The 24,599-nt window shown below is 35.7% G+C and overlaps 1 protein-coding gene across 24 annotated transcripts in view; it reads right to left on the bottom strand.

The window, feature by feature from the left end:
* Window positions 1–3,340: 3,340 nt before the first annotated feature.
* The window catches only part of KrT95D (phosphofurin acidic cluster sorting protein KrT95D), a 240,640-nt gene continuing 219,381 nt past the window's right edge, over window positions 3,341–24,599 (bottom strand). For all 24 annotated transcript variants that reach the window (XM_067110164.1, XM_067110160.1, XM_067110162.1 and 21 more), the window contains 4 exons: window positions 18,983–19,222; window positions 16,725–16,993; window positions 16,469–16,579; window positions 3,341–10,079 (listed from right to left, as the gene is read on the bottom strand). In XM_067110164.1, coding sequence (XP_066966265.1) covers window positions 9,961–10,079; window positions 16,469–16,579; window positions 16,725–16,993; window positions 18,983–19,222 — 739 coding nt within the window. In that variant the 3' untranslated portion in view covers window positions 3,341–9,960. The remainder of the gene's footprint in view (window positions 10,080–16,468; window positions 16,580–16,724; window positions 16,994–18,982; window positions 19,223–24,599) is intronic.

Here is a 24,599-nt window from a genome sequence, read left to right as displayed (position 1 = left end):
GAATAACAAGAGGAGTGAGGAGGTAAGTGCGAGCAAATGCGTTCACTTAATGGCAACAAGGGGACAGGTTGCACTTTTCCTGTGCTGTGTTGGAAGGCAAGTCACCATGGTTAAAGGGTTCTTGCCCTCCTGTGTCAGCCAGATTTTCTCAGTCAGATCTTGAGAGAGACCGATCTCAGTTCAAGTATTTACCAGAGTGGATTAATAGAATTTTAGTGCCAGCTCTTACAAGACCATCTAGTTCTGAGGCTTCTTCAGTTGTTACAGATGAGGAAGACTAGTTTAGGCCCAGCTCTTCCTCTCAACATTCTCCTCCTCCTACTTTACCCTCAGAGAAGGAAGAGGAACACTTAGAATTGGTCACCTCAGGTTTTAAGGAACTGGTTCAAATGTATTTGGACAGATATACACAGTTCTTTACAGTGGAGTATTCTAAGACTGCTCGCTCTCTAGGAGCTTCCAGGTTGTGGTCTGATTATTCTCCTCTCCCTTCCCTTAAGCTATCAGATTCTGTATATGGGAAATTTGACTCTATTGCTAAGGCTTTGCCTAAGATCTCCTCTAAATGATCCTCTTTTTTGTCTCCCTTCCCTCATGCTAGGAAGTCACTAGTGTATCGGACATGGGAGTTTCTCCCCTTTTCTCCTTACCCCGCAATGGATGGTGCCTATTTTGTCCATGATTTTTCTGACTGAGAAAGGCACTATTGTATCAAGCAGATTGCATTTCTTTATTCCAAAGGCTGAGAATATGTATAAGAGTTTAACTAACGCTATCGAAACTGTCCTTCAGTGAAATTGCACTGAACACACTTGAACAGTGTTTGAAGCTATCTCTTTGTACAGTGTTTGAAGCTATCCCATAACGTAAGCAACCTTAAAGCTTTGCTCTCTGCTTGTTCCTTCAGTCTCCCCCTTTAGTAAACAGTCTTTAACTTCAGTGCATCCTTTCAGGAAGATTATGGACAAAAAACTGTGTCTATAGCCATGGAGACTGAGAAGACAGAGAATAGGCCTTTTATCCATCAGTCCCAAGCTTCTAAAGGGAAGTCTCCTACGTCTTCCACTTCTTTTACTAGGTCTTCCTGTCCAAGTGCTGGAAGGAGTAAAGTATCCTTTCACCAAAAAAGTTTCCACTGTTGAAGGAAGTACTCAAGTAACTGAGGAAATCCTGGAACTCCACGATTCTAATCGCGCCTTGGTGGCCGAGGAGGCATTGGTTCACAGACCTCCTAGAAATGTCGATATAAGTTCCCAAACTACCTTTTTGGACAAATCTACCTTGATATATAGGGACAGGGAGGCTGCACGGAAATATCAACATGCTTCGTTTAACCACTTGGAAACTGTCAGCAAGCTCCTCGGAGCTAGAGGCTTTTCAAAGTCGTCTAGGGACTCTATTCTCACTGCAAGGAGAAAGTCCACTAATATCAGAAACAATGGGAACTATATAGATCATGGTATAAGTCCAGGGAAATTTTCATGTCTTTGCACAGCATAGATAATGTACAGTAATGAAGTTTCTGCGATTCTTAAGATATGCTAAAGGTTTGTCTTTTGCCTCCATCAAAGCTATAAATCCATGCTGGCTTCTGTTTTAAGGCATACTGGATTGGATATTTCAAAAGATGTTGAGTTACGTGAAACTGTTCGCTCATTTCAATCAGAAACCTCTTTCATGGAACCTAGATGTCTTACGACACCTTAGAGGCCCTCCTTTTGAACCCCTGAGAGAGGCTTCTCTCAAGGCTCTTTCTTTGAAAACCCAGTTTCTGGTGGCCTTGGCTTCAGCCAAAAGAATAAGTGAATTGTAAATGATGATATTATTAGTAAGGTTTTCACATGCTGGAGCAGAATTATCTTTTCTGGCTTCCTTTCGTGCCAAGAACGATGTCAAGGCCAAAGCTCTTCCTAGAGTTTTCTCTATCCCTTCATTAAAAACTCTAACTCCTGAGGAAGGACAGCTGGTTTTATGCCATTAGGGCTCTGAGGTATCATATGTCCCATCTCCACCTGTAAGGAAGCAATGTAGGAACCTATTTTGTTCAGTCAGGAAGCCTGAGGTTCTTATGTCTAAGAATGCTATGGTTTTCTTGACTAAGTTCTTAATTCTCGAGGCACACCATGCAGTCTCTCCAGAGGTTTGTCCCCTTTTGAATGTGAAACCACACAACGTTACAGCAGCGGCTATATCTGTTAGTTTTCACCAGCACCTCTCTCTAGACTGTCTAGTCTTGGCAGCACAGTGGAGTTGTTGCTCTGTATTTGCTTCCAGCTACTTGAGGCACATAGAGGTCCAGTATGAAGACTCGTGTGCTAGCACCTTTGGTTTCAGCTGAGAGATTATCTCAGTCTTCCTTTTATATGTCACGAACAGAAAAAGGTTCTCTCTAGCTACCTCCTTCCTGGGTAAAGGGGAACAACTGTATGTGATGAGTTCATACATGGTAGTTTACTCAACTTGATCTATTTGGATCATTTTGTATACTGTAGTTGTCTTTGCTTTGTTTGTTCTTGGATGAGGGCAAACAAAGCCTCTCTATTTTTAGAGTAAATTATGTTATTTTATGTTGCAGAGCCATTGCTTCTCATTGGAGAAAGCTTCCCTGAGCTGATTAAGTACCACTTATCTTCCAGTTTGGGCTCGTTGTTTTTGAGTGTAAGGTGCCACGGCAACTCGATTAGGTAGGTGGTAACTCTTGAGGGATCATAGTTTAGTTACGGTTGTAGCTCTCATCAGCTTTGCAGGCCTGAGGCACAGGGGCCAATAAATTGCCATTCTGCCATCCGACAAGTACTTGCCATGGGATCATATTCACCAGATAAGCAACAATGAGGATATTTTTATGATATCTGATAATTCGGACATAGGGAATCTCTTGCCCTCCTCCAGCACACAATGTTCGAGTCAGCTATGATAGAGGGTAAGTTTCACCTCAAAAATAATGATTTTTATGATAAAATCAATTTTTTAGGTACTTACCCTCTATCACTGAAAACCTCCCTCCTCCCCTCTTAAGAGATTAAGAGTAGAGTGAGCAACCGAAACATTCGCTGTCTTACCCCCACCCTACAAAGGGTGGAAGAGTAACTACTGGGAGCATTCGTTAACGACTGTTTCAATTTTACACCTGTTGAACCCATGCCCAGTAGTCGCAGATAAAGCTAAATGATAGAGGGTGAGTACTGTACATAAAAAATTGATTTTATCATAAAAATCATTATTTTTTTCTTTGTTGTTGCTGTGCCTGTTCAGCTGTAAACCTAAACTACTGTTTATGCATAGTACTAGAGATAAATTTATGGTTGCAATTTCTCAAAAGTTCAAAGAAAACACACTGACGTATTCCAACATGTATTCAGAGTGACGTAGTCACTACAGCTTACACTGCCTTCCTTTAGAGAGGATGGTTTGGTGATCATATGGGGGAGAGAATTCTCAAGTTTTAAATGATTTGAAAGATTGTACAAATTCAAAAAGGAAAATGCTGATGCAGTGATTAAATTGTGCCTTAAAAATTAACACATGAAATACATACAATAAAAATAGGAATATAAAATCTTGAATACAGCAGATGATAAGACTATACTGTAATAGGATGTCTGTCTACACAGACAACAAGGAACATATGAAAATGAATGAAGCTTACTATGCCACCTATTATATACATATGGGATGAAGTAATTAACAATGGGTATACTTTGCAATATAACAAGAAGCTATGAAAAGAGGCTGAACATAGGACAAAGCAAAATTTTTTGCATCAGCAGAGGTACAAGAGATTAGCAAGTCCCCAGAGTTTTGCTTCAGAAAACCAGAGAATGGTTTGATATGTATGGTATTGTGTAAATAGTTACAAACTTTTATCATCCACTACTGACAGAATAAGAGACAGTACAAGGGCATTGGGTAGCTGACATTCTATTTGTAGCGTGACACTTAACCTATGCAAATTGTGTACAAAATGTATTACATATTTAAAAGCATGAGTATCTGTCTTTCATGGTTATGTACTAACCTAAATTTCATTCATAAAAAAAAATCATACAAAATTTCTCATATACAGTATGTATCTGATACACAAAATAATCGACATCACACAGTTATAAAGGCATCCTCAGGAAAAGACTCAAATTTATGAGGAACGTAAAGTGCTTAGTTACAATCAAGGGACAGAAGCTGCTGTGCCACTTCATATCGTAGATACTCAGAAAAGCATGCTTCCCCATACACTTAAATTATTTATTTTCAATATTTAATTACTTCCCAAACTTATTTGGTAACCTTCTTAAGAGTACAACTGCTTGTGACAAAATTCAAATTAGAATACAATATAACTCCTCAGGGACCAGAATCAACAAATCAGAAATATCCATAATGCTGGATATTGTCATAGGCAAATCATAATGATACTGTTTTAAATAAATGGCTCCAAATCTAGTCAACTATGAGATTCAATTTTCCTTAATAAAAACTTAACTCTGCACAAATCTTTAAAAACTATCTTTACCGTGACAATAACCTTCCATCCACAAAATGTAAAGAAGGTTATAAAAATCAGAATGATTCAGAAGAATAAACAAAAATATAAACGGCTTTGATAATATCAGTAATTTTGACTAATATTTTACCAAGGCAAAGTAAAGTTCCATACAAACAGGTAATTGGATCACAGTTACCTGGAGAGGATTAAACAGGCCCCAAAGAGAAGCAAAAAGTCTACAGTTCTATTGAAGAAATGGAACACAAATTGCCTTAGGAAAACTGTAGAAACTTGTTTTGCACCAACAGTTACATTTGTATTCCATTAATCTTTATAAATGATTGTATAAAAAAAATTCAACTAGGGAAAAACTAATACATGCTATAATTCAGTCTGATATTCAACTGTAGCAAATACTGTACTTAAATCAATATGGTTAAGTAGATCAAACACAAAATTAACAGTTCAAATGTTTTGACAAATGAACGACTTCTAATTTATTATGAAAAATGAAGCACCTCTCAGCAGACCCTCGGCATATCAGAGAACAGAGATGCATTAAATTTCATCCCAGGGGTATGCTTCCCTATTTCCCACCTAACCTTCTGAAAAGTCCAAAATAAAATTAGCCTTCTATAAATACCTAGATAAGTATGAACCAAATTCCTCTGAGCATGTTCCAGTGACATAAACTTGATCATCTTTTGTTACTTTGCTCACAGTAACTTTATACCAGTCATTTGTTTTGTGTTGTAGTTCAACTGGATGTTAAATGATGTTGAATATCAAGAATATAAGTTTAGTCTTTCAATGTGCATTATGCATTTCACATTTTTTTTACTTTTTTAGAAAATACATGTTACCAAACTACTTCATGTCAACAATTCCAGTAAAACATCTGTGCATGGAACCAGCATGGGTAATGGTTGTAAAATGAAAGAGGAGGAAGAACTATGAGACGCAACAAAAGAGAAGATATTCAATATGATGAAATGACATTTATAACAAAAGATGTTCAGGATAAAATACCTAATTAGATAAGGTAATTATAATGCATTATTAACAACTACAGTAAAATAGAATTCCCAAGGTTGAACCTCATGAAACAAACTGAAAATTGTATACAAGAGATAAATATCACAGCCTTTCATTACTATATCCAAGCCCTTTCACAAAGAAAATAAAGGAACCTAAGATGGTTATCCTCCTCCAAAACGAACCAGTATGTACTACTGTAACTAGTATGGTAACATGTTTATCTGTTGTTAGATGTCATAAATCTGACAGATACCGAAGGAACGACTTAAATGTTTTCCATATTAAAAAAACATATGGTAAACAGTACAAATATTTCCACAGACAATGCCAAAAATTTTTTATTGAGATTCTTGATGTTCATTTTGACATAATAAAAAACCCGTTATTTACCAAGATTTCTTTGACAGGTATGTTTCATAAAATCAATATCAATTTTAAGTCTGAATGTATTTTTACATCACATTCCTCACCTTAAATTGATTTTGTCCATCCAAAAGGTGTCTTCATAACACACTATAGACTGAAAATATTTTCACAAAAAATCCATAAAAATTATTTTACAAACTCTTTACAAATAATGAAAATTTGTGTGTGCTAATTTCTGTTCCAATGCAAGTGGAAGAACAAGAAGTGCTCCTGTTAGTGCTGGTTACATTCAAAAGAAGGTAGAGAGAGCACAATATGTGCCTTGCCTTTAGACTTTGAGACGCTCTAACAATTTGAAAAATATCTTTGCTATTAAATACTTCAAAAGTGCAGTAACAAAGTCTGATATATTTTTTAAAAACCCAATGTCAATCTTTATATCAATAATGCCATGATACCTCATGAATGCAACCTTGGCCAAATAACAAGAAGCTTTTGAAGCTAAGCTTAATTACAAACATCTTTGATTGAAGCTACTGTATAAGATACTGTACCTCACTCCATTGTCAAAAACTCTGGCAAAACCATGTTGCTCAGATAAACTCCATAGTTCTGAGAATAAGTATACATCCTAATTACTCAACTTAACTTCAAGTACTGAAGACTCACTGAAAGCACATCCACCTCTCAGAACTGTCCCTCACTCACATCCACATCAGCCATATACACTCCACGTTTCCTGATACTATATTTTATAAAACTTCCTCCCAATGATAAGGTTACAAAAGTGGAAATTTATGCAAATTATAATATTTTCTTTGTAACTTGTGGTCCTTATCTTCCACATAACAGTGAAAGTGTTTCATTCATAATTAAAAATTAACTTCACAAGCTGCTTACTATGTCTGACTTGCTTATATGATAAGGCTTGTAATAACTTTAACTAGTAAAGCTAGTGCTACTTTCTACAAGATCCCTTCCATCCTGAATTTGAGTATAATAATTATTGACGTGACTGGATGTTAACAAAAGCTTGAAGCTACAGTAATTTACCAAAACAAGATATACCCTCCAGAAAGACCCAGGTAACAAATAAATTCAATTCTATTTCCTTCATTTATCATTTCTTGTCTCGGTGTCGATTGCATAAAATACTAGTACATTTCACCATTGTATATGTTATAAATTTCAAGATTTTTTCTGAAAATTCCTAGTTTTAACTCAAATTTTCAAGAAATCATCAGTAAAAAAGCTTAATTTGATTACACTGCAAAACCACAGCTATTTTAGACACCCAGAACTGATTAATACCAAATACTGGCAGGATGAAAATAATGCTTACTGAAGTGATGAAATTACAGCACCTTTATTATAAAAATGGAAATAAAAATACTAACCTGTTAATCTGGCTAAAGAACCTCACAGAAAATCACACTGGCAAGTTTTATACTATGCAAGATTCATGATATAAGCACTTCAACATGAATAAGCTATGCTTTATAATTGGCCAATATACCTTCATTTACTGGCCACATTTAACTTTAAATAGGATTTATAAAAATCACCAGCACATTCACATCATGCTAACCTTAAACTCTAAATCACCTACTATCTACAAATGCAAAAAACACAATGTTTACATCACATTCAATTACTTGGGGGTGGGGGCATCCATCATACCACAATTCAAAAGCTGGTGGCATACAACAGCAAAAACACTATATGACAGACATTATAATGCTGTTTAATAAACAGAAGAGGAGTAGATGTATACAATTATGTATATGACACTGATTTAATATGTCTATAATGTTTTGCATTACTTGTTTCTTTAGTTTCAATCCTAATGTAAATTTTAGTTAGGTTGCAATTGGAATATAAAATTCCAATCACACCATAGTAAACTTCACAGCCACACTATTGGACTTGAGTTTAAGGTACAGTTTCCCAAAACATTTGCCAGCTATTTTGAAATTTCTTTTAGTACTGAAGCATCACTAAAAATAAAACCAATGTGTGTTTAGTTGTATATGTAACCTGTATTATATATTAGGGACCCTGATGAAGTGTTTCTCCCTGGATGCTCCCTACCCTGACAAGTATGAGACTAGTGGTTTTTGGCCCCACAAGGCCACTAATACTTATCCAACAGCAGACTCCAGACACCATGGGGATGACAGATGACAGGAATAAAATGAAAATTCTTGGCATCAAAGCAAAGAAGATAACAGGATTCACAAAACGAGCATTTGTCAAAAGGTAATCAACTAATTCTTTTCTTCTGGATTGCTTAAAATGCATTTTCTAGTTCCAAAATTCACCTGTATACAACAATTAAACAAACAGGATTCATTAAAGTTTTACCAAAACAAGAATCTTCCAAACAACTCCTACAGAACTGGTAAAAATATCTGAAGAAAATATTTATAATCTAACAATATTTTTTTCCTTTTGTAATTTAATTTTCTAAATTTGGAAGGTTTCATAATTTCATAAAAACAATTCAAATCATACAATTTACAGTGTAAAGGGAGTATATCAGTATCATTCCCATACTATACCATGAATTTTAACCAAAATTTCCTTAAAACTGAAACACTGCAACTGTTATATCTAATCAAGCAATAGGCATTTCCATTTTCTGAACCCATTCAGTCTCATTATTTCTCACGCTGAAGTAGAGCAACCAAAGTTGAAAACAGGATGGTCCATATGTTTCAAAATATGACTCAGATTCCTAATGTCAGAAAAGTTTTGAAACTTGATACTTGGAGCCCATTTTCAAAACAAATTACACTTGTACCATAAGTTACTTTACATAAAGTAATATCTATTATGACAAGACGTTGAGACACTACAATTACTGCATTTTTACTTAAGTAAACTAATATTGAGCTTGATTGAGAAAATGCATGTCGATATACTAATATGAAATTAGTCAAGTATGAAAACACTACTTGCATATTGGTATATCAAATTGCTGTAATTTCCAAAAACACTAAACACTGTATGCCTTACTAAAATTTTGAACAAAAGCAGGAATTAACAAAAGTTCAATATGGTATCTTATCACTTTACAGACATTTAAAACATACTGTACTTCTACACCATTTCACATTTGTGCTTTTCACTTTTAAAAAAAGGATTTTGCTTCACGTCCAAATTCATACCAATCTAGGACATACAAAAATACACTAGCATCACAATAACACTGTATTGTAAGAAAAAAAATGTTTTCTACACAAGATGACTCTCAGTATAAAAGAAAATGCAGTTATGCAAATAGCTCTTACTAAATGAAAACATTCACAACATTTAGGAAGCAAGTTAATGGTGGCAATGCCACAAACCTGATGGCATCCTTAGTGGCTGCTTGGATCATAAAAGTTCTCCTTGTATGCTTCTTGCAAGACGGATTGTGGATATTGAAATACATCAAAATCCCTAACTTGTTTATCATGTCCATACTCAAATATTGCCTTTTCTTTTTGGCTATATTTGCAATATCTTGTCAAAAACCTATAGAACAATGTCTCACCAATTTTGCTGATAACAACTGCTCATGTCATGGACTTCTGCAGATAAAACAAATTATTAAGAAACTGCCATGTCCTTTAATCCTGAATATTTACACTTGCCAAGAGATTTTTTCTTGTATGCTGAGTACACAGACAGTGATGCATGTGAAACGTACTTAAAAAGCTCACTGATTAAAAAATCTAGCAATTACAAATTTTTCTAATTGTGCAACACATAGTTTTGAATGAGATCATTTTTATCTAAAGATATCACTTTAACTGCATTAAGGCTTTGCAGAAGATACTTTAAACAATATAACCAGGGTACTTGATTAAAGATCATTTTCTATCAAGTTCCATGTACTTTGTTCCAAAGCTACTTCAGTTTTTCGATGGATTTCTTTGAGGAAAAGAGGATGCTTAAATGGAAAACACGATTGTTCAGCAAATCTTATTGCTTTCGATAAGAGGAAGATGTGTTGATGTCACTCACATTTGAAGAAATTGTGTTCTGGAGCTGGTAGACTAACTTACAGTTTCCTGATAAGTAGTAAGTCACAAGTTAGAGTCCTGAAGACTAAAGAGGGAAATAGGGAAAGTTTTGATCTGTGTCTGCCATTGAGAGGACAACTGGAAGAACTTCACATTTGTCCATTCGGCTGAATCCACATTTACTGTAAATAGAATGCAAAATTATTAAAATTTTAATAAAAAATAAATAAGCCTCCATATTAATTTATATCACAACAGACTACCAACTACACACTAACATTGTATTTACAGACAATAAAGGCTTTCAGGAGCCTTCAGCTCAATTAACATGCAATTTGAAACATGTTAAAATGAAACAAGCTTGAGTGATAAAAACTAAACTTCAATACTGGGAACCTACATCTATTATAGCATAATATACAATAACCAAACATCGCAGTTCTAAATACAGGTACTGAGCTTGAACTAAAAAAAAACATAATGACTATTAAGAAGTTTTCTGCCTATTACTGTAATATGAAAACACTTCAATCCAAATTGTGAGAGAAGGATAAACCATACATGGCAATACAGTATTCAGTGATATGCAAAAAAAAAAAAAAAAAAAACTGAGTGAAGTGGAATGGGCTTCTCAATCTTTGCCAAATGAAAATATATCCTTAAAGTGTGTACTGTACACTTCCAATCCTAGGTCCTTGGCATCATGAAGTTTCTACCATCCCCCGAAGGTGGAAAAAATATAAATGAAAGTTAAGATGAAAGTTTAGTGTTGATGAGGTCTTCTATATATATAAGAAAACTAAGGCTCACACTTCCCAAAATCTTGATGCTTGCAACTATGGTTGTGTTGTCGCTCATCAACACTAATGAGTACCTCCCGAGACGATCCTGGAATGCTTGCAATGCTAACCAAACTCCTGGCATCTCCAAGACATTGATATGCAGAATCAGCCACACATCTGAAATTAACTCCCCTCTCAGGTGTGTACTCCTCCCCTTCTTCCATTCATCTGTAAACAAAAGCATGTCCAGAGGGGAGGGGGGTGGGGTGGAGCTCAATGGCCCAAGGCCACCTGTCACAGCTGAGAGGGTTGTTCCTTTTGGGATAGGAACTGCACCTCTACCTCTTTGAGCCCACCAAGAAGGCTCTTACTGCTACAGATCACGATTCCTAGATTGAGACAAAAGGCCAGCAGACAATTCCTGTTACAAACAATCTTTAGATAGAGCCAAGCCAAGACCAAGGTATTTACCTGAGAAAATACCTGAGGAGTAGTCACCAGTCTAAAGCACAAGACCTTAAACTGGAAGGCCATCTTGTTACAGACAAAGTGGTGGTACCTACAAGTGTCATGATGAATGGGTACTTGAAAGTTCACATCTTGTAGGGCTAACAAAAGCATGAAGTCACCCCCTCTGATGGAATCTAATACTGAACATCACATTTCCATTTAAAAATGAGTATGTAGAACATACTCATTCAAAGCTGAGAGGTCAGTCACCAGTCTCCACCCCAGATTCCCTTCTATACTAGAAACTCCCAAGACTGGTGATCTACAACTTCCACTGTGCCTTTTCCAACATCGCTCCCACCTCAGCCAGCAAGAGGGTAAGATGGGAACAGAATTGATGTCTTTGAGAGAAGTGGAAGAACATCCTTGAACAGTAGCCTGAATCTGTCCTGAAGGACTGATACAAACCAAGTTCTGCTCCTTGTTGCTGCCATTTGCAACCCTCTACTTGTGGCAGTGGAGAAGGAAGACCACCACTCTCAGCAACCTCCTCCCTTCCAAGTGGGTTAGAGAAAGGGACAAAAGGGCTGGAAAGACTCCTTACCTTTCTTGGAGGTGGCAGAACACTGGGCTTTGTGTCTGAAATTCTGAAGAACAGGCTTCTTCATAGCACCAGAAGTGGAGGGTTTTGTTGCACATGAAGATTTAGAGACAGGGGCCTTTGCCCCCTGCAAAAGTTTGAAGGACACTGTTCAATTGAAGATGGAGTCTCAGGAATTCTCTCTCCTCAGCTCAACTGCAGCCTCTACCTTCCGCAGAGGAAAAAGTAGAGGTGAGTTAAACACTGGATTGTTTCGCAGCAAGAAGATACTCTAGTGCAGTGGTTTTCGACCTTTTTCATACCAGAACCCCTTATGAGCAACTCAATATGACCGATGGCCCCATTTAAAAGTTTTCATTCAATAATATGTAGGGTTACCATATTTTCATCAACCAAAGACAGTGCAAAAGGAACCTATATTCACTATGATGGATCCCAAACCTATCTACACGTTTTTATTTATTCCTCCTTCCAAATCTATTAGACATTTTTTCCTCTGATGGGTCACAAGTTTATCTGAAAACACGATTTTTTGCTTCATCTCTGCTTCCAATTCTGTTAGGCCTTTTTGCTCTGAAGGGTCCAAAGCCTATCTGCAAACACAATTTTTTACTGTCAGTGTGCCATATACACACACATTCCCACTAAACACTGGAACACTGTTGGGTGACTACTTGTCCTGAACATTCTGGGGCATTTTTCTGACTGACTGGGACTTCCAGGACAGGGCCTCAAATCCCGGCCAAACTGGGATGTATGGTACCCCTAATCATATGTAATGTCCTAGTATAAAAATGGCACTGCACTGTAATAAGCTTGCTACTTGCATTAAAAAGATATTATTATAACTATTTCTGATGATCAGGTGTTGCTTCGTGTAATGGCAGTGAAGTTGAAAAAAGCTAAAACATACCCTCGCTCAAGAGCGATCTTACAACCCCAGAAAAAAGGCTGGCAACCCCCAGGTTGAGAACCTCTGCTCTAGTGAGAAACCTGCTAAGAAAATAAGGAGAGAATCCTATCTCCCCTGTGAAGGACCAGGTTTGCACATTGGTGGTTAGTGTTAAAAGAGAAACTTGTTTGTCAGTTGGCAGACTGACACATCCAATTGCAGAGAAGTAGCCCACACATCCTCCTGCATATAGCATCTGCTGGCATGAAAGCAACAGGAGTTTGCTCTACCTTCTGCAAGGAAATTTCCTGACCTTAGATCAGGGGAGGCTAACTGAGAGAAGGTGAACTGAGGGGAGGCAAACACCCTGATCTGAGGTCAGGGTGTTCACCTCTGAGGGGAGGTGAACACCTTGATCTGAGGCAAGGGAATTTCCTGACCTCCGATCTGGTGTTAAACCTCCCCTCAGCTAACTGAGAACAAGGCAGATGAGAAGCCAAGGGTGCCTCTCAGTGAATATTATGCTTATGAATGAGCAAAATAACCTATCAAAAATATTGCTCCAGCTCAGCCTGTAAGGGTTTGCAGGGGAGAGGGACACTGAAAACCCAAGGGATCCAATGGCGCATGAGCTACCTTCTCTTCTGGAGAAAAGACCACATTAGACTTCTGCTCCCTCTCTTGGTCTCGATCCTGTCCAGCACCAGACGCACCTCTCTCCAAGAAAGGAAGACGATATCCCACAAGTTCATGGTCCAATCAGCTTCAGACTTTGACCCAGTTGCCCTCTGCTCCTTTACTCAATCACAACCAAGTAAGAAATCAGGAAAGAAAAAAAGTTGTACCACCACTCTTGTGCGCTCCATGCCCACTCTCCCTCAAGGAAGAGTGTTCATCTTGCATATGCCCTGGAGAGCGTGTGCGCCAAGCAAGAAGGAGCTGCTGCTTTCATTCCCCAATCCCCAATTTAAACATGAAAAAGAACCTGTCCTGTTGCTCAACTGTGCACAACTGGGAGACCATGCACACACTGAAGAGCAAACAGGCTGAGCATGTACACCCCTCCTCACAACTCTTGGAGTCACAAAGGAGAGGAGTTACCCTGAACTGCAACTCGCACCTAGTATGGGGAGAGCAGGGGGGATGCACAGAGCCATCCTGGGGTGACCTAGACAGCTCACAGTGATGGTGAAGGGGAGGTCCTCTCATCCAAGTGGGCATGCACGATGGTGACAGCCCTGCTAGAGTTATGTTGATCACAATGTGGTGATCTGGCACCTCTGCCCTCCTGCCATTTCTTCTTCATTCATAGAGAATGAGAACCCAGAGACGAGGAGGATGAAGAAGATGAGCTGAACAAAACAGACAGCAATAAGGAAGACAATGAAGATGATGAAGAATGGCAGGAACGCTTCTTCCTTTTCTCAAGACTTCTTGCTCACCTTCAACTCATAAGGGTTGGCTGAGGCAAGTATGGAAGAAGTCAAAGTAGTTATTTGTCCCACTCCTCTTTTCTACCAGGAAGTCAAGGAAGGAAGACAGTGACTGACTATCGTGAATAAGCCAGCGACTCACTACTGGGAATGTTAAATATTCAAAAAGAAGACATAAATATTCAAAAGAAGACATCTCCTTTGCTGGTTTCCTCATCCTCAGATGGCAACTGGGGGCATAAAGGAGCTGGAAAGATTCAGCAGCATCACCTGGGAAAAGTAACCCCCAGAAAAAACTGGTAAGCACTTCTTGTCCTTTTTCCTCTTACCATACTTCTCCTGCTGAAGAGAGAACCAGGAGGTGCATACATCAAAGGGGAAGGGTTGAGTACAATCCCTACCCACTTTAGTAATTATAAAACTCATGCGGATCCACAACAGGGGAGCCATGAAACACCCACGTGGTCACCCACAGCCCCTGCACTGGTTTTGGTCAGGGTTTTTCTCCATCCCAAGAGAAAAATAGGACCAAGGGACACACAAATACAAAGTAAAGGCACAGGGCACACAAAATAACAGAAAAACAACAGTGGTATCAAACTACTCATCCACATGGTATGGGTTGAATTTCATGATACTGAATAATCATGAAACCAAAGTTATGGCACTAATAAACATAAAGCTGAAAACTTTAGGGCCAAAAGCATATTTTTTAAACTTTAAGTCCAATTAACTCGTCTGGAACTGAAGATTTAGCCAATATATATAAGTAAAAATAAAAATATAAACAAAACTATGAAAATTAAAAATAATGAAAATAGTAATAAATAAAAAATAAAAACTCAAAACACATAAAACAAGTCTAAAATGAAAATAATAACAAGAAAATACAATACTAATAGAAATAACGGGAGAAAAATAAAACTAAGTCTAATAAAACAATAAAAGTAGTCAAAACAGACAATAATAATAATTATTAAAATAATAATAATCAAAATAATAAATAAAAATAGTACAAATGAAAGCAAATTCAAAAATAAAACAAATCAGTTATTGATAAAAAAATGTATATTTCAGTATTTTTTCATTTAACACTTGTTTTTCATTAACAATTTCACACAAGCATGTTTCTTTCAAAGTCAATTTTCATAGGTTTTGCATACATGCTGCAAAATGTTGTGAATGCTTCCCTGTGCAAGAAATAATCACTTCCAAAAACTATATATGGTGGAAGACCTCTGTTGGAAGCCTCAAAATAAATTCCCACCACAATTAAAAATTTCACTCTGTTAAATGGTTAATTACAAAATTAAATGTGTTGCAAAAACTTTGTGTAAGTGTCCCAGTTAAGAAAAGATCACAGAAAGAAAAAAGTACCAGGGTAAATAAAAAAGGAAGAGAGAGGGCAGCCTAAGCAAACATGAAATGATGAGGTGGGCAAGTAAGGGATACCCCTTCTCAGTCCTCATCTCCACTAGTTAACTACCTTATTACCAAGATTCAATGACCTTCACACTGGAGATATATAAAAGAGAGAGAGAGAAATAAATATAACATGACAGAAATTCAGTACTCTACAATGGGCCTACTATTCATGTATGTTATTGCTTGACGGTGTTTTTCAAAATTAAAAAACTACAAGTATAATTTTCTGTAACATTTCATTCTAAAGAGGGAAATTAATCTAAAAACAATATACCAAACTACAAAAACCAAAATACAAAGAGCAAAGGAAAAGGCTGCTTAGTGAGAAACAAGACAACAAAAGAATAAAACATAGATGACACACAAGGAATAATTTAGTAAGAGTAAAGGAAAAGGCTGCTCAGTAAGAAATGGGCCAGGATGATTTTTAACCATTTTTTTTTATCTAAGGTATGTCTTTCTGTTGGTTAAATATGCCTCAAAAGGCATTTCCAAGTCTACATGTTCACCCAGTACACTGACCGCACATCTAAATATGCAAGTTAAGTCCATATCTCTCCAAGATATGGGAGTTATACAGAATCTACATTGTAAACGCTAGAATATAAATGCTGGTATTTGGTTAAAAAATAATTGTTAATGCGACAGTGTTCTTAGGAACCCTAACAGAAACTGAAACAAATTGCTCCAATATCAATATATGAGTACAATTCATTTGTCTTATTCAAATTTTAAAAGTTTCACTCAATATATGAGTACAATTCATTTACCTTATCCAAATTTTAAAAGTTTCACCTATTATACAACTACTGTATATAGTACAATGCTGAGCAAAACTGCAAGGGATTTCACCTCAAAAAGATTGCTATCTCCCAATACAAAGAGAATTTACATAAAATCAGCCTAACACTGGTTTACTAAGTAAGATTACTTTAACAAAATACATGTTCCTTCAAAAACAGAATTTACTACAGTATTCAAGACTTACCTTTAAATGGCTGGTTTTTAGCACTGGCCAATAATCTAATGACACCATCTACAACCTCTCTTCTGATCTCTAATTCTCTCTCTTTTTCCTTCTTCTTGCCAAGCCTCATTACTAGAAATACATTACAAGCTTTAGAATGCAAACAACATACAGGAAATTATGATCTGTAATTCGCAAAAAATTAGCATAAACAGTTATTATATTTCAAAATGTCAGTGATGATAAAAATGAACATTACAAATAACCAAAATCTTACTCCTTTGCTTCTTTTCCTTAGTAGCATAAGACAAAGTCAAATGGTGACAAGTAGTGGGATCAGCTGGATGTGTTATTCCAAGAGGAGCTAAACGAGCCACTTGTAAAGTACGGAAGCTAGTTTTAAGGGTATATTTTCCCCCTTCTATTCGAGCCTTGTCTTTTTCTTTGTCCTTTTCTTTTTCTTCCCGACTTGAGCCTCGGACTAACCAATAATCAACTTGAAGGTCCAAGGGTTCCTGGCCTCCAATTTCTCCTAGCATCTTGTAACTGTTAAAGAAAATTAAAAAATCTTAAGAAATTTTAAATTTGTAGTAAATCTTGCATTTAGAAAATACACAAGATGAAACCTGGTAACTGAAACCATGGTTACAAAAGATTTTTATTATCAGGATATAAAACATAAAGCTACATCCATCCTTTCTAAGAAGTTTATAAAGAAACTGCATTTCTCAAGGTTGAGGTGGGTCAGGTTAAATCTTCCTTGGAGCAACTTTCTGTCCCAGTGAAGCAACACTATTAATTTTCACATCTAACACAGTGCTTTGGTTACTGTTCTGCCAGGCTTTAACAAAACTAAATCGTTTCCAGTAACCATTTAAGATTTGCCAGACCATCAAGTCAGTTTGGTTCAGTTAAAACAGAAGTGTCTTAACATCAAGCAAGAGAGTGCATACACAAAGGTGAATGGCAAAGTTAGAGCCACTGATGATGAGCTTTTTGTGTAAGTGAAAGAAGCAGCTACTGTTGCAAAAGTTTTCTCCACAAGGAGTTCATTAACGATGCAGCATTCTTGCTTTTGTCTGCAGCCACCTTCTAATATGGAAATCTACTAATATATCTCTAGATAGCTGGGTGGCCTAAGTCCCTGTCTGTCATAGTTTCTAAAACAAATATCGGTTCAAATCCCGCCAGGGACAAAGCATTTATCAGTTAAAATTCCCCTTGGGTGTAAGTTATTCCCAAGGTAGAGTGAACTGGATTTTAGACAATATTTGTGGTATAAAATTTCTGATTACAAAAAATATCATGTTTATATGAGTGACAAAAATTCATTTATGTACAAACATACATAAATACTATATATACATAAATACTATATATATATATATATATATATATATATATATATATATATATATATATATATATATATATATATATATATATATACACATATACACACACACAAAAGAGGCAGTCCCTGGTTATTGGCGGGATTCCGTTCCAACAGCGTGATGGTGGGCGAAAATCGTCGATAACCAAAAATCGGCAATTTTCAGTTATCGGTGCCTCTGTTAGGCATGTATCAGCGCCAATACATGATTTTCGGCACCAATAAGTGGAAATGAGTGCATATTGGCACCGGAAAATAGCCGATTTCCGTCGCTAGACAAGCCCCAAAAAACTGGATTGCCGATAATTGAGTCCGTCAATAACCGGGGACTGCCTGTGTGTGTGTGTGTTGTGTGCCACATATATATATATATATATATATATATATATATATATATATATATATATATATATATATATATATATATATATATATATATATATATATATATATATATATATATATATATATATATATATATATATATTTATATATATATATATATATATATATATATATATATATATATATATATATATATATATATATATATATATATATATATATATATATATATATATATATATATATATATATTTATATATATATATTTATATATATATATTTATATATATATATATATATATTTATATATATTTATATATATATATATATTTATATATATATATATATATATATATATATATATATATATATATATATATATATTTATATATATATTTATATATATATATATTTATATATATATATATATATATATATATATATTTATATATATATTTATATATATATATATTTATATATATATTTATATATATATATACTGTATACTGTAACTTACAATGTACATTTGTTACAACACCATTTGCAAATAAAACTCAGCTACAAGCACTTTAATATCCTATAGTTTTTGTTGCCATTTTTTGAAAATGTGAAATGCTGCACAACCAAATTATGGAACTGCAACCAATGTAAGGGCCAAACTGCACACTTTTAAAGTCCTCTACATGTAAAAGCTGTAAATTTTGATTCAAATGAAATCCAGGCATGAATTCATATATACCTGAATGTAATTTTGCCGACACCTTTTTTAAATCATTAGCATAAATAGTTTCACTTACTTTGTTAAATGTGAGCTATTGATGTTTGGTGAAGAAGGTGGAGTAGTATTATCTCGAGATTTTTCTATACTTAATCCAGTGGTTGGTGTGGATGCCCCAGGAGGAGATCCAGGGAGTATTACTGCAGTGGGTGTCGGTAGGGGTTCTTCCATGTCCACAGATGTTGAAGTAACATCTCCACTTCCTAACCGTACATCCATGATAAATGGCACAAAAGCTTGTGTTGACTCGTCGTCTCCACTGCAATAAAGTGAATGCTATCTTAGATGTTTTGTTAGATGTAGCAGTACATAAAAAAAGGCAAATCTCCACATTATGTCACACACACGGCAAGTTTATTTTCACAAATCAATATAACTATTACACATAAAATTATGGATTGGTTGCACATAATCAGAAGTCCATTTTCTATTACAGAAATCAACTTGTAATACCAGTTTTATAATTATAACTGGAAATATTGACTTCACTATGTTTACACTTCTTATCCAGCTTTAATTTTGCTGAAAATTCAACATAAAAAGAGTTCATGAAAGTTTATCTGCTCTTTTAAGATCAGTCCCTCATTGAATTATTAGCTTTACATATTCAATTTGATGAAAACCTCACTTATCCCGTATCATTTCTTGTATTCAAGGTCTTTGGAAATCCTTAATCCTGGGCATAATGTCCCAATAAAATACAAAGATATACAGGAATAGCCATACACGTTTTCAATTAAAGCTATAATTATATGTAATAAACACATTCCCTTTTCGCGTACAGTGTTAAAATGGCCCTACACATGATCCTACATCATTTATTACATGATCACCAACATTGTGCAGGAAGAACAAGCTTACACAACACGTCAATTCATACCTTTTGCCGAAATAATCATACACAGTAAGGAATAGTATTCCCCTCATTTAGGAAAATAAAATTGTTTATAGTTTTATGGTTATATATTAGAATGATATACAGTATATTCATTTCTATCTTTTATCAACGCATATTTATTCAAAACAATATATAACCAATTGCCTAACATTCCTCCAAGAAGGGAAAGATTTTATTTGATTCATGATTACGTTATTGTACGAACTGACCAAGTTTATAGATGCTGTACGTGTAACTTTATACGCAATTCTATGTTAAGGAATTTGATGTCATTGTAAAGATAATGAGTTGCAATTTATTATGTTAAAAACATCCCTAAAACCAATATAAAAAGTATGTATCACGAGTTGAAGCTAGCCATACAGAAAAGGGATTTTGACAGAGGAAAAATCTATTTCTGAGGAAGGTCCCGTGTCACCCGGTGAAATTCCATTACAGCACGAATTTCTAGGTATAACAATGCTAGATATACCAGAGAAAAAGAGCTTTCAGGAAAGCTGGGGTTACTACCCCCAGTCGATCGTCTTTTAGGAAGACGTCGGTATAATGAAGGGTGAGTGAAATACCACTACCACGGAAATATACTCGAAAGATCTCTCCTTATCAAAACCCCCGTAAAAGAGCGGTGAGCCGTTACAGCTCCCACACTCAACACCCGCCAGGACGGCGACACCAGCGCCACCTACTTCATAGAGTTTTGCCACTTCTTTCTTAATATGATGAGGGAGTGGAAGACTACCTCTTGCAGCAATTCACTTAACAATAGGAAGGAAGGCAATTCACTTAATAATAGGAAAGAAGTAAAAAGGCATAACAGATTATATACTAAATATTCCTTATTAAAAAAAAAAGACGACTATTCTCATACAATATTAATGAATGAGTTTAAATCAGAACTGAGGAGTTGGTTAATTTTTTATGAATTGGACAGTGAAGTTTACTTTCATTTTAGTAACATATAAAAAGACATCATTTACCTAGGCCTACACCAAATTGTCTGTATTACATGGAAATATGGTTTTAGATCTTTATTGTATGATTTGGTCTTATAACGGCCTTCAAATAGTGTTGAAGGGCCTAACAGTGAAATAACACCTATATATAATTTATTCATATTCTGATCAAAGCATCTGAGATGCTTCCCAGATGAAATACAGTGGCAAACTGTCATGAAATTGGCAGTAACCTGTCCACGTGTGAAATTACCTGTCAGTCGGTCAGAAGATATTTATGTAATAATATCATCAGCTCATCCATTCTGGTGAGTGGACGTTCTCCGCCCACAAACTGTTGTCTACACATAAGTAGTTTTAACGGCAATTTCAATGAGCTGACAGAAGACATGACAGGTAAACTTGATCATGAATACAAGGCCTTTGGTTGCTGAATTCTATAATAGTGAATGGGTGTGTTGGGAGAGAATGAGAAAGAGACTGAGAAGAGAAGGGAGAGAGGAGGGAGTGTTAGGGAGGAGAAAGTGGGAAGAGAGAAAGAGAGAGAGAGAGAGTGAGAAAGAGACTGAGAGGAGAAGAAGGAGTGTTAGGGAGGAGAGAGAGAGAGAGAGAGAGAGTTTATCGAATGTCATTCAGTTTTTCTGGCCAGCACTGGGTTGGTCAGCTGGTAATATATATATAGCTGGCCAACCCAGTGCTGGCCGGAAAAACTGAATGACATTCGATAAACTCTCTCCTCCCTAACACTCCCTCTTCTCTCTCTTCTCCTCTCAGTCTCTTTCTCACTCTCTCTCCCCCCCCACTTTCTCCCTCCCTAACACTTCCTCTTCTCTCTTTCTCCTCTCAGTCTCTTTCTCATTCTCTCCCAACACACCCATATATATATATATATATATATATATATATATATATATATATATATATATATATATATATATATATATATATATATATATATATATATATATATATATATATATATATATATATATATATATATATATATATATATATATATATATATATAATATACATATATAATATACATATATATATATATATATATATATATATATATATAGTGTAATCCAATTAAAATATTTTAAATTAATATACTGTGTAACTTTCTTATCATTCCAAGTGAAGTCCGTGTCAACAGATTACGTTCAGTACACAAACACCAGAAGCGTAATAAAATCCACATGTACAGGTATTACACTTACCCCAGACACTGTGCACATTGTGTATCAACTTAATCTCATTTAAAGGTTTTAAATGATGAAAATACTACAAACATAACTTTAATTTTGTTATAATCATTAAAATACATATCCAATTCTTAAACTAACAATGACTTTTATTGAAATGTACTAGAAATCTTGATACACTTAGGAGGATCTATACCTTATCATCTGGATTTCAATCTGTATCAAAACAAGGGAGGTAATCCAGTCATTTCAAGTATCTCCTTTTATAATGAATGATGCCTATAACGGACTGCAAACGACAGTCCCTGAAATTCACTATAAACAAACTTTACTCTTTCTCTCTAGTCTGAATTGAACTGAACTGAGCTTGGCAGTGACTCCTGCATTATAAGGTCTCAGTTATTGCTGGGGGCATTGCTTAGGGCTGCAACATCGGCATGTACCTGGGAATTAGGAAACAGGTGCAGCCAGTACAAGATGGAAAAGCTCAGTGGGAGAGAAATTGAATCTGAGGATTAAGACAGGGAAACAGGTATCTAACCGCGCACCCCCGCCCCCGTCTGTTCTTTTGGGACACATTAAACTCATCCCTTGAAGAGGGTGACTGTTAATGGCTAAAACTCTCCTCTCGCTCCTAGGTTTGTGGGTATACCTCTCTCTCCTACTGCCTGGTATTTTCCCCATAAAGTTCTTAAGAGTTAGCGATCTGGTGGCAATATCTGTAAAAGCTCCCCCTGTAAGCAGACATTCCACTCCCTTTCATGCGTGAAGGTCTGCACTAGCAAGCTGCTGGGATTGGTTACACTGAGTACTTCCCCTAATGCTAGCTATTAACAAAGTCTCTAACACTAGCATAGGGGTGTCTGCGTTTATTTAAAGTACTGTCTGTGGCACTGTCATTGACTCAAGGTCATAAAATAGATAACTGAATCTCACGCAGAACTAAGCTAACACAGCACCAAAATGCTAACTAGCTACATGAAGAGACTAATTTACATTACAAAGGGGTCATTTAATCTGACATAATGTAAATAAACATGAAGTATGTTAATAATATAAATCTATCAGCATAAAAATATTGAAATACATGAGTTAGTTACTCCATGATACATGCTACAAAATAAAATACAATGCAACAAGATATATAAAAGAATGCAACAGAAATGCTAAAATGGCTAGGACATGCTCTTTATCTAAAGAACAGATTTAGCGAAGTACAGTAGGTCCCCGGTATTCGTGGGGGTTAGGGACCACAACCACCTGCGTTAAGCAAAAATCCGCAAGGTTTGAACACCCCTCTAAAAATGCTTATAACTACCTGCTTTAATAGTTCAAACACCAAAGACCCCCTCTAAAAATGCTCATAAGTGCCAATTTTATTAGTTCAAACACTAAATATACGTTCAACTATCATCCTAAAACCCTTTAATATAATTTCCAAGTCATCTTACACCATTACTCTTAAAAATATATAGCTCACAGCTACGCATGGAAACTAAAGTCCCCCCTACATTCATACACATCCATTTTCTCCCATTCATATTGAAGCCGTCCCATTTTCTTTTTTCAGACTGGAAACAAGGGAATTCAGCAGTACAGTTAAATACTTTACAGTAATTCGTGCAACACGCGATCTCGTGTATCATACGACCCCAAAATTTTCACCCTTAAGAAATTATTTGATCGTGTATCTTGCATTTCATGCGGGTTCCTTTTTTGTGTGACCAAATTACAATAGACTAAACTCATTTCCTCCGTCTCTTTATCTCTTCCATCTTCTAGTTGTTAAAAAAACAGTAACAGACAAAGATAAAAGTATCATTAGTAATGTTATACTTCTTGCGTAAATGCGTACAACCATAAACCAAACAAGAAGCTGCAGTTTTGCTAAGAACAACCGGATCGGATAACCAGAGCTGTATGTATATACAGCTCTGCGGATAACAACAGCCGTTTTGCTTGCATTTCAACCATTGTACAACAGTAAAAAATTACTGTAGTTATGTTACAAATGACGTTAAGTAGAATAGGAATGGTATATTTGTACATTATACTGTTATTCGCTATGGAGAAAAGATTGGCAAGGAAATATACTGCTAAATTTAAACTGCACGTTGTAGCTGAAGCTGAGAAAGCAATGTTCAAGCTGCTAATAGCTATAAATTATCGTGCATCGGCAACATGGACGAAACTTCCGTAAACTTCGATATGCTCGACCGTAAATAAAATTGGAGAGAAAAGTATTTTAATCAAAAATACTGGCGTGAAAGAACAAATTTTACTGTTGTTTTCACGCCGATAAAAGATAAATACGTAAAGCTCGTATTATGATGAAATCAAGTGAAAATAGCGAACAGAATCTGTTGATTTTTTTCACACAAAAAAAACATGCCCCAATGCCATCTATTTATGAAACAAATAACTGTTACATTTAGTTCACAACGAGACGTATTAAAGTCATATTTCGGCTTGAAAACATTTTGTATATCGAAAAATAACTAGAGATCCACTTACGCTAACAGAAGCAAGAAAATCGCTCTAAATTGAGTCAAATACAGTGAAATAAACTTAACTCGT

This window comes from Macrobrachium rosenbergii, chromosome 10, assembly GCF_040412425.1.
Source record: "Macrobrachium rosenbergii isolate ZJJX-2024 chromosome 10, ASM4041242v1, whole genome shotgun sequence".
Classification (NCBI taxonomy): domain Eukaryota; kingdom Metazoa; phylum Arthropoda; class Malacostraca; order Decapoda; family Palaemonidae; genus Macrobrachium; species Macrobrachium rosenbergii.
The sequence above is the reverse complement of the archived record's forward strand: the minus strand, read 5'-3'. Positions and strand labels throughout refer to the sequence as shown.